This window comes from Nicotiana attenuata, unplaced genomic scaffold (assembly GCF_001879085.1).
Source record: "Nicotiana attenuata strain UT unplaced genomic scaffold, NIATTr2, whole genome shotgun sequence".
Taxonomy (NCBI): domain Eukaryota; kingdom Viridiplantae; phylum Streptophyta; class Magnoliopsida; order Solanales; family Solanaceae; genus Nicotiana; species Nicotiana attenuata.
In genome coordinates this window covers 1,344,662-1,358,642 of record NW_017670260.1, presented here as the reverse complement: position 1 = coordinate 1,358,642, position 13,981 = coordinate 1,344,662, and the positions used below count along the sequence as shown (strand labels likewise).

The window sequence follows — 13,981 nt, the reverse complement described above, 5'->3', positions numbered from 1 at the left end:
CTTAAAAAATGGTATGGCAAGTTGAAAAAACGCAGTGCATCAAATGCTTTTATTTTAAAGAAACTAAAAAACAAAAGAGCCGACTGATGATCAAGTGGAATTTGGAAAAATCCAACTCATCTCTTCACAGGTAATTGAAATGTGAAATACAGATGTAGAAACTAATAAATAAATATTGTTTGTCATATTTAGCAGACATCAAAATCTTAATGCTAGCAAAAGCAAAGAGAACGACTAAGTAAGAACTTACTAGCTACAGCTGAGAAAACCGAAATTTCATATACTGATCACGTATCTTTTTTATAATGTCTAAAATCCCTTCCGTATAGTTTTGCAAACTAATGGAGGGAAGAAAAAAATAAGGTAGAGGCTGATTTTTCTGGAAGATCATAAAACAACAAAAGAAACAAGAGGATTGTAGCTTAGACACTCATGTACAATTTACTAGAAAGAGAGCAACTTAAATCCTGGAAGGGCAAAAAACAGAAGAAATTAAGTCAAATACTTGTAATGCAACTTTCTATAGTCCATTAATTTACAACTCATTAAAACAAGAGACCTCCCCTTTGGCCTACATATGATAGAATAAAGCATTTCTCCTGGCCTAATCAACTCTATAGAGGTAACATTTGTTCGGCGACAGAGGCCAAACCTTGCATCAGCCTGACTATCTCGGTAGTGTCATCAAGATAGTATTTTGCCTTGCTCGGCTTCCGGCCGACAGTACAAGCAAAGACTTCAGCTGTTGGAGCCATGGACGGGCCAGACATCGAGCTCATGATCACCTCGAACATGTCTTCATCCGATCGGTCATCTCCTATGCAGAGGACAAAATCTGGTGACATTCCTTTCTCTTGCATTGCAGAAAGCAGGCGCTTGGCAACAAGCCCTTTGGATACACCCTGCAGAAAGGAACACGTTTGAGGACATACATTCGCATTACCAAAAACTAACCATATATATCTCAAGGATTGCAATGTCTCGACGCAGATTTGAATTTACAATTATATGGTTTTAGAACGGTTCCATGATATAGAGTTTCTACATATAACTCTTAACGTTGTATTATCTCGACTGGTCTCCCCGGCATTTAAATTATTCCACCAAGAAACAGAATTAAATGATACTCTAATAAAGGTTTCCTTTTCCTTTTTCCGCAAAAGCTTTTTTCCCTAAGAAGAGAAACAATTAATTACGCCTTTTTTTTTTTATCGCGAAGAGAGTTTTGTATCTGCTTTCATGGAACCAAATAAAAGCAAGTGAATTCCAGGGTTAGGTTTCTGTCAACAGAAGATGTAGATTTCATTTTTTTGATGAGTCACAAACCTAAAAGTAGAGATGCTGGAGCTATAATGGAAATATTGCTCAATTATCAACTTCTATGATTTAGAACCTTGCATTAGTTTCATTACTAATCATATGCAACAAGTTTGACAGTTTTCCACTGAGAATCTAGAATAAGATTGAAACCCAGTCTTTCGCCCCATAAATGCATCGACAGGCCTCTAAAGAACAAACCAAGATATATCCAAAAGCATCTACCTTTTAAAATAACAGTTTAGCTTTAACTCATACATTATGCAAGCAAGCTATGGAAGTGCTTTCACTAAAGGTAGTACAAGAAAACCTCCTCCCCAAGAGAGAAAAAACACATACCTGGGGCTTAACTTCCACTATATTCTGTCCACTCCTGACAGTGACAGGTTCATTAGCCAGTACACTTTCTAGGTGATCAAGAAGTTCTTTAGCCTGACATGATCCGAAATCAGGATCTGCATCCTCGTAAGACCAGACCATTGATGTTTCCTTATCTTCAATAACTGATCCATCTGTAGTCTCTGTGTAAAGTTGCATAACAGGCTCAGCTATTTCTTTCCAACAACATTCCACTGGTGGAACACATGTTTCCCATTCTTCATCTTGACTCGTCCTGTAAATTCAAGAACCATTTGCATAAAATTGTGAAAATATATCACAAAGAAACAAAAGTTAGAACATCAGGCAATACCTCAAGAAATAGCCGTGCTCAGCTGCAATCCCAAGTTTCTCACAAGTTGGAAACCAGTCATCTAGTGTCGTTCGGCTTCTAGCACTGACTATGAAAACCATGTTGTTCTTGTCTCTGCATAAAGTTTTGATGATTTCAATGGTTTTAGCACTTGGCTTCTTATCAATTGCACTTTGAGGCATCAAAGTTCCATCATAGTCCAGAAGGATGGCCCTCGTTGTTGTCCTTTTATATGCTGAAACTATATGCTCCATCGAAAGCTTCCTAAAATTCGGATCAAGTGCAACAACCCTAAAACTTAAGCCGAATCCAATACCCCAGCATCTTCGTCTTACATGATCCTTGCACGTTCTCTCCAAATCTTGCAAGAAACTGCGAGCCCAATATCCAACATCATGGGTGCTAACGTACCTGTAATGTTTCTCATGCCTAAGTTGCTTCTCTGGCTCAGGCATTACTAAAGCAGAGTCCATTGCATCGGCCACTACGTCAATGTTCCATGGATTTACTCGGATTGCTCCACTCAAAGAAGGAGAACACCCAATAAACTCAGACACAACTAGCATGCTCTTCTTTGGTGTAGAAGAGTCCAGTTTCAGAACCTTATCCAGCTTCTCATTTCCTTGGCGACTAATTATGTACTCATACGGTATAAGGTTCATGCCATCCCTGACAGCAGTGACTAGGCAACACTCAGCAACAACATAATAAGCAATCCTTTCAAAAAACTTTAGTGGCTTATCAATCAAGATTATTGGTTCATACCCAGGTCTTCCAAATGCTTCATTAATTCGCTTCACCGTCGAATAGGTTTCTTCCTGCACTTCTTTGACATCTTTTCCTTTGCCTCTGGCAGGATTGGCTATCTGCACCAAAACAACCTTCCCCTGCTTCTCCGGGTGCTGCAATAGAAGCTGTTCCATTGCTAATAACTTCAAACTGATGCCTTTAAATATGTCCATGTCATCAACTCCAAGCAATAATGTCCTCCCCTGATGATTAAACTGCTGCACGAGTTCCGAGACTTTTGCCTGTGTCTCCGGGAGACTCAAGACTTGCTGAAGCTGCCCCATATGAATACCCACTGGCAAAATTTTAATACTTACAGTCCTGCCGTAATACTCAAGGCCTATGTAACCCCTTTTCGACTCATACGAAATACCTAACATACGACTGCAACACGAGAGGAAGTGCCTCGCGTAGTCAAAAGTGTGGAACCCAATCAAATCCGAATTCAAGAGAGCTCGTAAGATCTCTTCGCGAATAGGCAAAGTTTTATATATCTCAGAAGAAGGAAATGGGCTATGCAGGAAAAATCCAAGCTTTACTCTATTGAATCTCTTCCTTAAGAAGGTAGGTAGTACCATTAGATGATAGTCATGAACCCACACAAAATCATCTTCCGGGTTGATCACTTCCATTATCCTATCAGCAAAAATCTTGTTAACAGAAACATAAGCCTGCCACAGCGAGCGATTGAATCGACCACCTAGATCCGGTGAAAGGGGTAACATATAGTGGAACAATGGCCAAAGTTGCTGTTTACAAAATCCATGGTAGAACTTAGTAAACAGATCAGGAGGTACAAAAGTGGGGACACATTTAAATGTCTCAAGGAGTATTTGTGAAACCTCATCTTGCTCATTCGGGTGGATTTCTTCCTTAAGACAACCAACATATATAACCTCAAGTTCATCATCTCCTAGTCCATCTTTCAGCTGGAGAAGAAGTGAATTCTCATCCCAGCTGAATAACCATCCTTTACTGCCATCATTTTTCCTTTGTACTCTAATTGGCAGCTGATTAGCTACAATAATTATCCTATCTTTTTGAGCTGAAGATGATGATGGATCAGAGCAAACACTCTCTGATCCATCATCATCCAGATCAGACATTATCCCGGCAACAGTCATAATACGAGGAATCCTCCGGCTCATACGGCCAAAAGACGGCGATGGAGCCTCGCCGGAGGCCAGCTCTAAGAGATTGGAATAAGATCTTGACACCATTTTTTTTAATTCCTTTTCACTAAACTAACAACACCAAGCCCACCAAACCAAAACACACTCTCTCTACAGTAAACTCCTAACATAGAAAGAAATAAACACACCCTCACTTCAGAAAATTTGCCCCAATCAATTACAACTTCAGCCTTTTGCTCTTCCTGTGCAAAACAAGAACAAGCTTTTTAGATTGTGTGATTCAAGAAAACAAAAGGGTACAAGCAAGATTTCAATTTGACAAGTAAATCACAGATATGGGTGGACAATATAATACATGAGGTATCATCTCAAACAGTTAAGATTTATAAGAGAGAACAAGAATATATTCAAAAATCACAATTCTTGGAATAATTAGACAAGAAGCACATAACATCACACCCCAACAATTAAAACCAATACTACCCAGATATTAAAAGATTTGAGAGAGAAAATGCAAAGAAACAAATAGTAATCTAAGGAAGTTACCAGTTATTGAGACTTTGAATTCTTAAAAGTAGAAACCCTAAAGTGGAAAAAAGAGAGTGAAGACGGAGGAAAAAAGCAGCTAAGCAACAGCTACAACAATGGTGTTTACTTTCTTTTTGTTATCTATATTGTGGTGGGAGCTGCCTGAAAAGCTTATTATATACACTGCACACTGTTTTAAAATATTAATATAATATATCTGTTGTTGCGTCTTTCTTACCAGTCATGATATGCCAAGAGTGGTTCTTCATGTGATATAAGTTGTAAGCAAATATTTAAATAATATATAGATAATTTAATTTAGAGTGTCATTTCTGATATTGCCAATAATTTTTGCATACATTATTCATCAGAGTGTGAGTGGACCAATATTATAAATGTGTATATATACGTGTTTTGCAATATAATGTAATTTGCTAATCCTTCTTTAATAGGATTATTATCTTGTTAATATGTCACATTTCTTCCTCACAACGTTGAATCAATGAAACTGACAATTTTCATCGAATTATTTACTTACACCGATTCTAGATATATTCGAAATTTTGAATACTAAAAAAAAGTAGAATTTTGTACTTTTAAGATTGAATTTATATTCAAATAAACATCGCAAAAAAAAAAAAAAAAAAAAAACAAAGGGTTCTTATCGTCCATTATATCACAAACAAAAAATAATTTAATAGTTAAAATGGTGGTACGTGTCTTTATTTTGTAAACGAAGGACCAGGAAAAAAAATAGTCATACAATTTTGAGTAACATTACTAAAAATGTAAGATACATTCTTGAAGAAAATTATCTATATTAATTTTGCAACAACTTCATAAATACTCAAAGATCATGATCAGTTTTATGAATATAAAAAGAAATCGTGGATTATCTTAGTTCTGAAACTGGTTTCAAATGGAATTATATACATACTCCCTCCGGTTCAAAATAAGTGATTTTTTGGATGTTTTCACACAGATTAAGAAATCCACCTTTTAGCATTAATTAACAATGGAATTGACCATATTAACCTTTACTATCTCACATAAGCACTCCTAATACATATTCCAACACTATTTACTCCAAGGACAATGTAGGAAAAAAATAATTAATTCATTCTTGAATCTGAAAAAATCACTTATTTTGGACCACAAAAAAAAGGCTAAAAAATCACTTATTTTGGACCGGAGAAAATATTATATGGGTACTATTTCCAAAAATATCTAGGCACAAGAACTTTATTTTAATAGAACAATTAAGTTTATCCATTTGACCTAACTTTTAGCTATTGCTTTTATATGTTTGAGGCCTTAGTTTCAATGACCCAAGCTTACTAAGTACTCCCTCCGTAGTTATGGACTTTTCATGCCTCTTAAAAAATAATAATTATAGTATATATTTTATTTTATAACTTCTCACAATAGTAATATTTTAAAAATTTTGAAAAATAATTTTAAAAATAAATAATTAATGATAAGGGTAAAATAAGAAAAAAAAATATCTTTCTTTTAATTTACTAAAATGGATAAATAAAAGTGAAAATATATTTTTAATACAGTAGACAAGTAAAGGTGAACGGGAAAAGTAGAAAAACAGAGAAACTATCGAACGTTGTGGAGTGATAACTACTCCGTTATTCTTAATTAAAATTTTTGAATTTGAATATGAAGTCGATTTGGATAGAGAGTATTTTATCTCCCCCTCCCCTCCTTCCATAAAAAAGGCTTCTTGATGTAAATCTGAATTAGTCGAACTCCAAAATAAATATTGAACACCAAATGAGAAATAAAAATAATAAATAAAATAAAAGATAAAGAGGACGCAGAGGAAGATGTATAGCTGAGTTACATAGGATCAGAACTCCACGAGTTTATCCACAAGGGGACTTCGTTCGTTGAAGCCGAGAAGAAAGTGCCTGTTGTCCGAAGGGCTTGTGGGACCCCACTCGAGGGTTTTTGTCCTCCTACAAAATTGCTCTTATATTGATTCAAATTACCAAGTTAGCCATCTATTGACGTATTTGACGTATTTGTACGAGGAAATTGCACTTTCATTTTTGAATCTTAACTTAATCGAGCTTTGATCCATCATTTTATTGTACTGATCTCAGTTAATCCATAATTAGTTTGCTTAAACTGACCAGTTTAATCATTTTATAGAAGAGTATTAATCCATCATTTTTTCACGAAATTCGAGCCTCTTTTTTCATGGTGGGCCAGTAATACCCCGCCCGTATGACGCATGCCCGATTGCCGGAATGAGCTCCACAGTGACCTTCGTGGACCTCTTCGAGGACGCGCCGCGTCTGATTTCGGCCCAAGCATTTCGCCAGAGGGCCGCCATACGTTCTCTTGTACAGGTCATTGTGAATGATGTTGTACCTGACTGCTTGCATTCGCAATTTCTTGACCTCTTTTTTATCACCTGGGAGTACGTCGTCTTGCAAGTATGTAACAATACGGTTGCGCCAGTCCCAAGTCAGGTTTATGGTTCTTATCTCGATTTGGTCTATCGATGAGTTGAGGAGGTGGACTACACTTTTGTCCCCGATTGCGATGTTTTTGGTGGCTGCGACTAATTCGGCGAGGCCATCCGCCTCGACATTCTATGCTCGGGGGATCTGGTCGAGTTGACATTCGTCGAACTCGGGAAGCAGCTTGCAGATTTCGGTTTGGTATTTTTGTAACCTCTGTTCCTTGATTTGGGAAGTCCCTGTGACTTGATTGACTACGAGTTGAGAATCGCAGCGTAGCCTTAACCGTTTAGCCCCGTATTTAAGTGTCAGCCTTAATCCTGCAATTACAGCCTCATACTCGGCCTCGTTGTTAGTCATATCCGGACATCTTATGGATTGGTGAATCACTTCGCCGGTTGGGACTTCGAATACGAGTCCCAGTCCGGATCCTGACGTGTTAGATGCGCCATCGGTGTCAGGACCCAGAGGTCTTGTGTTTGGGGGAAAGCATGGACGACTTCTTTTTCGACTTCGGGCATTATTTTTGCGCTGAAATTGACGACGAAATCTGCAAGGACTTTCGACTTTATTGTTGTCCGCAGCTGATATGTGATATCGTGCTCGCTCAGTTCGATGGCTCATTTGGCCAACCTGCCCGATAGCTCAAGTTTATGCAAAATGCTTCTTAGGGGGAAAGTCGTGACGACCGAGATGGGGTGGCATTGGAAATACGGTCTAAGCTTTCGTGAAGCTACGCTAACGCCAGAACCAGTTTCTCGAGGTGAGGGTATCTCGTCTCGGCGTCGACTAGTGTATAACTAATGTAATAGATGGAAGACTGCGTACCTTTGCTTTCTCGGACCAAGGCTGTGCTCACAGCTACTTCGCGTACGGTGAGGAAGACGAGGAGACGTTCCCCCGGCTCTGGTTTTTAAAGTAATGGTGGCAATGACAAATATGCTTTAAATTCCTTCAAACATCCTCGTCACTAACCTTTGGTAAGTTGCCCCTGCATTTTTCAACCCGAAGGGCATGACCCTGTAGCAATACGCCCCTTGATGGGTGATGAAAGTGGTTTTCTCCTGATCCTCTTCTTCCATGAAGATCTGGTTATAGCCCGAGTAGGCGTCCAAAAAGCTTAGCAGTTCGTGTCCGGCCGTTGCATCGATGAGTTGGTCAATATGGGGTAGTGGAAATGAATCCTTAGGGTATGCTTTGTTCAAATTTGTGAAATCTATGCACATCCGCCATTTCCCATTCTTCTTTTTTAGCATGACCACGTTGGCAACCCATTGAGGGTATTTCGATTCCCTGACGGAGCCATTTTCCAATAGCTTTTCCACCTCTTCACGTACTGTATCATTAATTGTGGAGTTGAACTTACGCCTAACCTGTCTTACTGGGGGTGGAATGGATCGACGTTCAATTTGTGCGTGGCAAACTCCTTTGGGATACCTGGCATATATGCATGGATAAAAGCAAACAGGTCCGCGTTAGCAGTTAAGAATTGACGAAACTTACTTGATTCTTGAAGTTTGCAGCCGATGTAAGCTTTCTTGTTGTGGTCGTTGCTATCTAATTGAACGGGGTCAAGGTCTTCTATGGTTCATCACGCAACTTCGACCGTATAGGGGTCTTTGATGACGTCCTCGCTATCATCGCATATCGACCTCGACCCTGTTGATTGCTATACCTTTTTTTCTTTGTCCTTCGTTTGTTGAGTGATCGTGCAGTCTAGGGCGATGCGGTAGCATTCCTGGGATGTGCGTTGTTCCCCTCGTATGTTGAATATTCCCCATGGAGTTGGGAATTTGATGATTTGGTACAAACCGGAAGGATTGCTCTCATGGTGTGTATCCATGGTCATCCTATTATGGCATTGTATGCGGTGTCTTGATCCATGATATGGAACGTGGTTTCTAGAGTGACGCCGCCGGCCAGGACGGGGAGCGTGATTTCTCCAGATATTCTCTCAACTGCATTGTTAAAACCTGTTAGTGTGATGCAATGCGGCACTATCTTATCTTTGAATTTCATTTGTGCAATTACTCGAGGGTGGATAATGTATGTGCCGCTCCCGTCATCTACCATAATGCGTCTCTTATCGGTATCTAAAATTCGTAAAGTGATAACAAGGGCATCATAGTGAGGGAAGACCAAACCTCGTTGGCATCTGACTTATCGAAGATGATACTTTCTTCGAGTTCGTCATACCATTCGTGGGTGATTGACCATTTGAGCATTCTTCGAGTTCGTCATACCGTTCGTGGGTGATTGACCGTTTGAGCTTGTGGGTTGTGGTGAACTTCACGCTATTGATGGAAGCATCGTCGCCGCCGCCGATAATCATGTGGATGGTGCGGGTTGGTGAGGGCGGTTTCGGCGGTCCCTGATGTTGTTCGCGTCCTCTGGAAAAGTTGGTCCTTCCCCGGTCGCTCAGAAATTCTTTGAGGTGTCCCTGTCTTAGCATGTTTACGACCTCCTGTCTTAGGATGATGCAATCCTCAGTTTTGTGTCCTCCTTCTTGGTGGAACTCGCAAAGGGCATCCAATTTTCTGGTACTCAGGTCCGACCTCATCTTTTGTAGCCACTTCACCTTTGGTCCGAGCTTTTCCAAGGCGTAGACTATTTCTGTAGGTGACACACAAAAATTGTGAGTGAATAATAAAGGGGGAATACCTCTTTCGTTTCGGTGAGTCCCTGTCCTTGATCTGGGTGGGCCTTCTTCATGGCGGGAGAAGGACGCAATGGCGGTTCTGACATATGGTAGATGCCATTTCTTGTTGGGTCGCGGAGCTGCGAGGTCTCTCCTGATATCATTTCTTCGATCTTTTCTGGATTCGGTTTGTACCGAGGTCAATCGATGAGTCGGCCCATTGAGGTCGTCCTCGTCTACTCGGACCTCGGCACAGTGTGCGTTGTGTATTTCATCCCAAGTAGTTGGGGGGTACTTCATAAGCTGACTTAATAACTTTCTCATTGCCCTTGAACCATTTCTGCTCAGCCCGTTCTGAAAAGCTGCGACCTCCATCCCTTCCGATACATTCAGCAAGGTCATTCTTACTCGATTGAACCGGGCGAGGAAGTCCTTGAATCCCTCTCCTGGGGACTGTTTAATAGCATATATGTCGTTTAGTCTTACCTCAGCCTTCTTGGCCCCAGCATGGGCCGTTACACACTTGTCGGCCATTTCTTCGAAAGTTTAAATGGAACGCGCAGGCAGTTGTGAATACCATTTTGACGCTCCTCCCGTGAGGGTCTCGCCGAATGTTTTTAACAGGATGGAGGATACCTTGTTCCTTGGCGAGATCATTACCTTTCACGGCAGTGACGTAGTGAGTCACATGGTCTTCGGGATCGGTTGTGCCATCATATATTTTTAGATAGAGCAGCATTTTAAAGGTCTTTGGTATGGCATGTGGGACGGCGTCAACACTGTATGGCTGCTCGACGAACCGACCGGCATCTCTCTTTAGCAAAAGCTTAGGGGCGCCCAGTATCTTATCGAGCCTTTCTTGGTTTTCTCTCATTTGGCCCCGTAGTGCTTTGTTCTCCTTCTCCATTTCCTCCATCCTTTTCAGAACGGCTGCGAGAGTGTCGTCACCTGCACTATTAATGGCATTTTGAGTAATACTTGTCGTTGGAGGAAATTGGTCATGCTGCTCGTCCGCTGGTTGTATAACACAAGCCCTCATATTTTCTATCGCTGTGTCCCGAGCGGGTTTACGGAGGACGCTGGTTAGCGTGGTAATTAGCCAAGCCTCAAGGAGCTTTTTTACTGTTGGTGGTGTCTCTTCCACCACGGATGTGGAGGCTCCCTGACCAAGAGATTTTGTGATGCTACAGCGGGGAGGGGATGACCCACCTCGCCTGGGGGAGGCATTGGGCGTTGCATCCTCGTCCACTGCTTCAGAGCTCTCATTGATGGCGTTCATGAGGTTGGTTGGGAGGTCACTCATTATTCTTGTCCTTTCTTCTCTGTTACCTGCCATATTAGATCTGTGCATACAAAGAAAGGAGATCTTGTTCTTGGTCTTTTTTTTTTTAAGTTAGCGATCCGTGTTAGTTATAGATCTAGAAGAAACTAAAAATTTAACTAAGAAATTCCCACACACGGAGCCAAATTATTTGACCAAAAGGTGTTAACTTTCGGTTAAAACGATTATACTTATATAATGATGGAATAAGCTTAGCTAATGATAATATTTCTAGATGAGGGTTCCGAAAATGCGGCTGACGTTAGACAGAGCTAGTAGGGGGTTGGAAATAGCATTCATTAAATATTCCAAAAGGTATGAGCAATAATGGAGAGATAACTAGCAATAAATAACAATAAATGGCATTTAAGTAAATAGGGGAAGTGGTTAGCCCAATAAAGGATGAACTAGATGATTGTTCCTCCTGACAATGATGAGTGATATATAAATCCTAGAACATTCGAAATATTTTCGGATCTGATGGAAATGTGTGGGATAATATGAACAAGAATCTTTAAAAAAAGAAGAAGTGCTTATATCTTTATCAGAGGAAAATCTTTATCAGAGATCTGTTCTTATTAAATGAATGTCACATGTCTTTATTCATTATCTTTTTATTTATTTATATGAGACATACCCCAACAAACCCCAATAGTACGAGTGCAGAGAATATCCAATGGAATATTCTCTTTAATATCCTATTCTAAAAACTAGCTGTTACAGCTTTTCTACTGTACTCGTCCTCAACCGTTGTTGAAGCCTTGACCACGAGTCTCTCTATTTCCTGGTCAACCCCGACTTACTCTTTCCTTGACCTTGCCCTAAATATTCTGAGACAGATTTCGACCTATACAGGCACAAATATCAAAAGTAATGAAAAAATAAAATATGTTGTGTATATAACAAATTAGTATTATTTAACCATAATTAATTAATATATATTACTTAACTTTAATTGTCTGCACGAGATCTTGATGAGGGTTTTTGAAAATTGAAACTAAAACCTCAGCCTATTATAAGAGCATGGTAGATTTAGTATTATGGCATATTATTATCCCTATTATTACTTAGTAAAGTGTGTTTGGCTTAATGTAATTATACATTTTCTAAAAGATTGTTTAACTATGATGCATGATTCAAATCAATACCAATAATTTTAACACTGCTCTAATAGTCACATTTACCCTTGGATTAGCACTATAGTATAGTGTCAAGAAGCGTTTGATGGTGGGTGTCAAAAGATGCAGCGAATGAAGGGATACAAATTTCTGATATTGCTTAAAATGAATAAGGCAATTTATGTTTTGAATTACATTGCTCACACTAAAATAATGAATAAATAAAATATGTTGTTTAAATAAGAATTATCAATATTAGTCGTGATTAATTAGTAATACTATATACATTTATCTCAACTTGTCACTAAGTTGTCACCATCGGGGATGTAGTGTACTACCTACGGGTTCAACTGAACCCATAACTTTCGACGCGGAGTAAAAATTTGTATGTAAAAATTCACTAAAATTGCAAAAATAGTATATATGAACTCATAACTTTAAAAATATAATGAGTTTAATGTGAAAAACCTTAAAATAGAACCCATAGAATTTAAATCTTAAATCCGCCTCTGATTGTCATCATGTGGTCCTCACAAGTTTTCTTGAATCTAAAACCTCAAGATTTAGACTTGATTTCTCCTAGCGCTAAACCTGCCGAAACCCTACTTTAACACTTGACTGTGGCATATTAGTACACTTATTATTACTTTGTAAAGTATGTCTGACTTAATATAGTTATAATTATATATTTCTTAAAGATCGTTTAACTATAATATATAATCCAAATCAACACCAATGATTTTACACACTGCTCAAATAGACACATTTACCCTTGGATTAGCACTAAAGTACCAAGAATGAGTTTGATGGTGAGTATCAAACAGCAAATGAAGGGATATAAATTTTAGACATTGCTTAAAAGGAATAGGCAAATTTATGTATGGAATTACGCACTTCATCAACTCTAAACCCTTTTGATTTATTTTTTAAGGAATTTGTATTTATCTCCGGTCACTGTATTGGCAGATATTCGGCCATTTTGCGACCAGGGGGTCAACCCCATCACGACCACTTTGTAGTAAATGGTCAACGCCGCTGACTCTTGACTTATGACAGCTGTCCTTAAAACAAACGAGGGGACGTCTCCACAACAAAAGGAGGGGCCCATTCGTGACGAGATGAAAAAGCCTGAGGCTATAAACACCAAGAGAGAGAACCTCCCAAGGGGGGCTTCTTCTTCGACACAACTCTGAATACTCCAAAAATAGAAAGATATACTCCATAAGTGGAGCAAGAAACAAGATCAATGTAAGATCTTGAACATCTTCAAGGAGAGGCAGGTCAAATCACCTTGATGAATAAAACCCCGTTTACATTGTTCCATAATCGATTATTTCTATGCCTCAAGTTGGTCTTCTAATTCAGTGATTAATTATGATTAGCTACGATTTACCCTTTGAATTATTTCGATTGATTTGCTTGGAAAGTATTCGATAATTTCCATTCAAATAATTTGGCGCCGTCTGTGGGGATTTCCTAGCGAAATCACATAGTTTCTCCCTGCAATCGAAGCCAAAGGAACGTCAAAAAAAAAGAAGGGAAAGCAATCCAGCTCAAACAGACCAGAGGAAGCACCTCGAGCACATGATACTCGAATGCATCAAAGGAAACTGAGATCCGGAATAACCAAACAAGAGGAAGAAGCCCCTATCCCTTAGAACAAAAGTATGAGGCATTTCCTTCACCCCTAATGCAGTGTCAGGCCGGAAACCGGCACAGGGCTGTCTCAAGCCAGGAGCAGAACTCAGGCCAAGTGCCCTCGCCATCAGAATATATCAGGTTCGACCTCAGTCGAACCGGGACTCAGGCTAAGTGCCTTCGCTTTCAAAATATATCAGGTTCGATCTCAGTCGAACCGAAACTCAGGCTAAGCACCTTCGCCATCAAAATATATCAGGTTCGACCACAGTCGAACCAGGACTCAGGCCAAGTGCCTTCACCATCAGAATATATCAGGTTCGACCTCAGT

General features: G+C 39.5%; 1 protein-coding gene across 1 annotated transcript; it reads right to left on the bottom strand.

Annotated features, from left to right (window-relative positions):
- Positions 1–374: 374 nt before the first annotated feature.
- LOC109236849 (alpha,alpha-trehalose-phosphate synthase [UDP-forming] 6-like) lies at positions 375–4,640 on the bottom strand. The gene is made up of 4 exons (XM_019403079.1): positions 4,477–4,640; positions 2,009–4,172; positions 1,657–1,930; positions 375–902 (listed from the first exon to the last, which is right to left on the bottom strand). The coding sequence occupies exons 2-4, from the start codon at positions 4,015–4,017 to the stop codon at positions 615–617; spliced, it is 2,571 nt and encodes an 856-aa protein (XP_019258624.1). The 5' UTR covers positions 4,018–4,172; positions 4,477–4,640; the 3' UTR covers positions 375–614.
- Positions 4,641–13,981: the final 9,341 nt, after the last annotated feature.

Bases quoted from the DNA above. Each gene is read 5' to 3' on its own strand.
- LOC109236849 (XM_019403079.1), bottom strand. From the start codon at position 4,017: ATGGTGTCAAGATCTTATTCCAATCTCTTAGAGCTGGCCTCCGGCGAG. The intron at 1,931-2,008 runs GTATTGCCTGAT...TTGAATTTACAG, and splicing joins GAGCACGGCTATTTCTTGAG to GACGAGTCAAGATGAAGAAT. The intron at 903-1,656 runs GTATGTGTTTTT...TCCTTTCTGCAG, and splicing joins TAGTGGAAGTTAAGCCCCAG to GGTGTATCCAAAGGGCTTGT.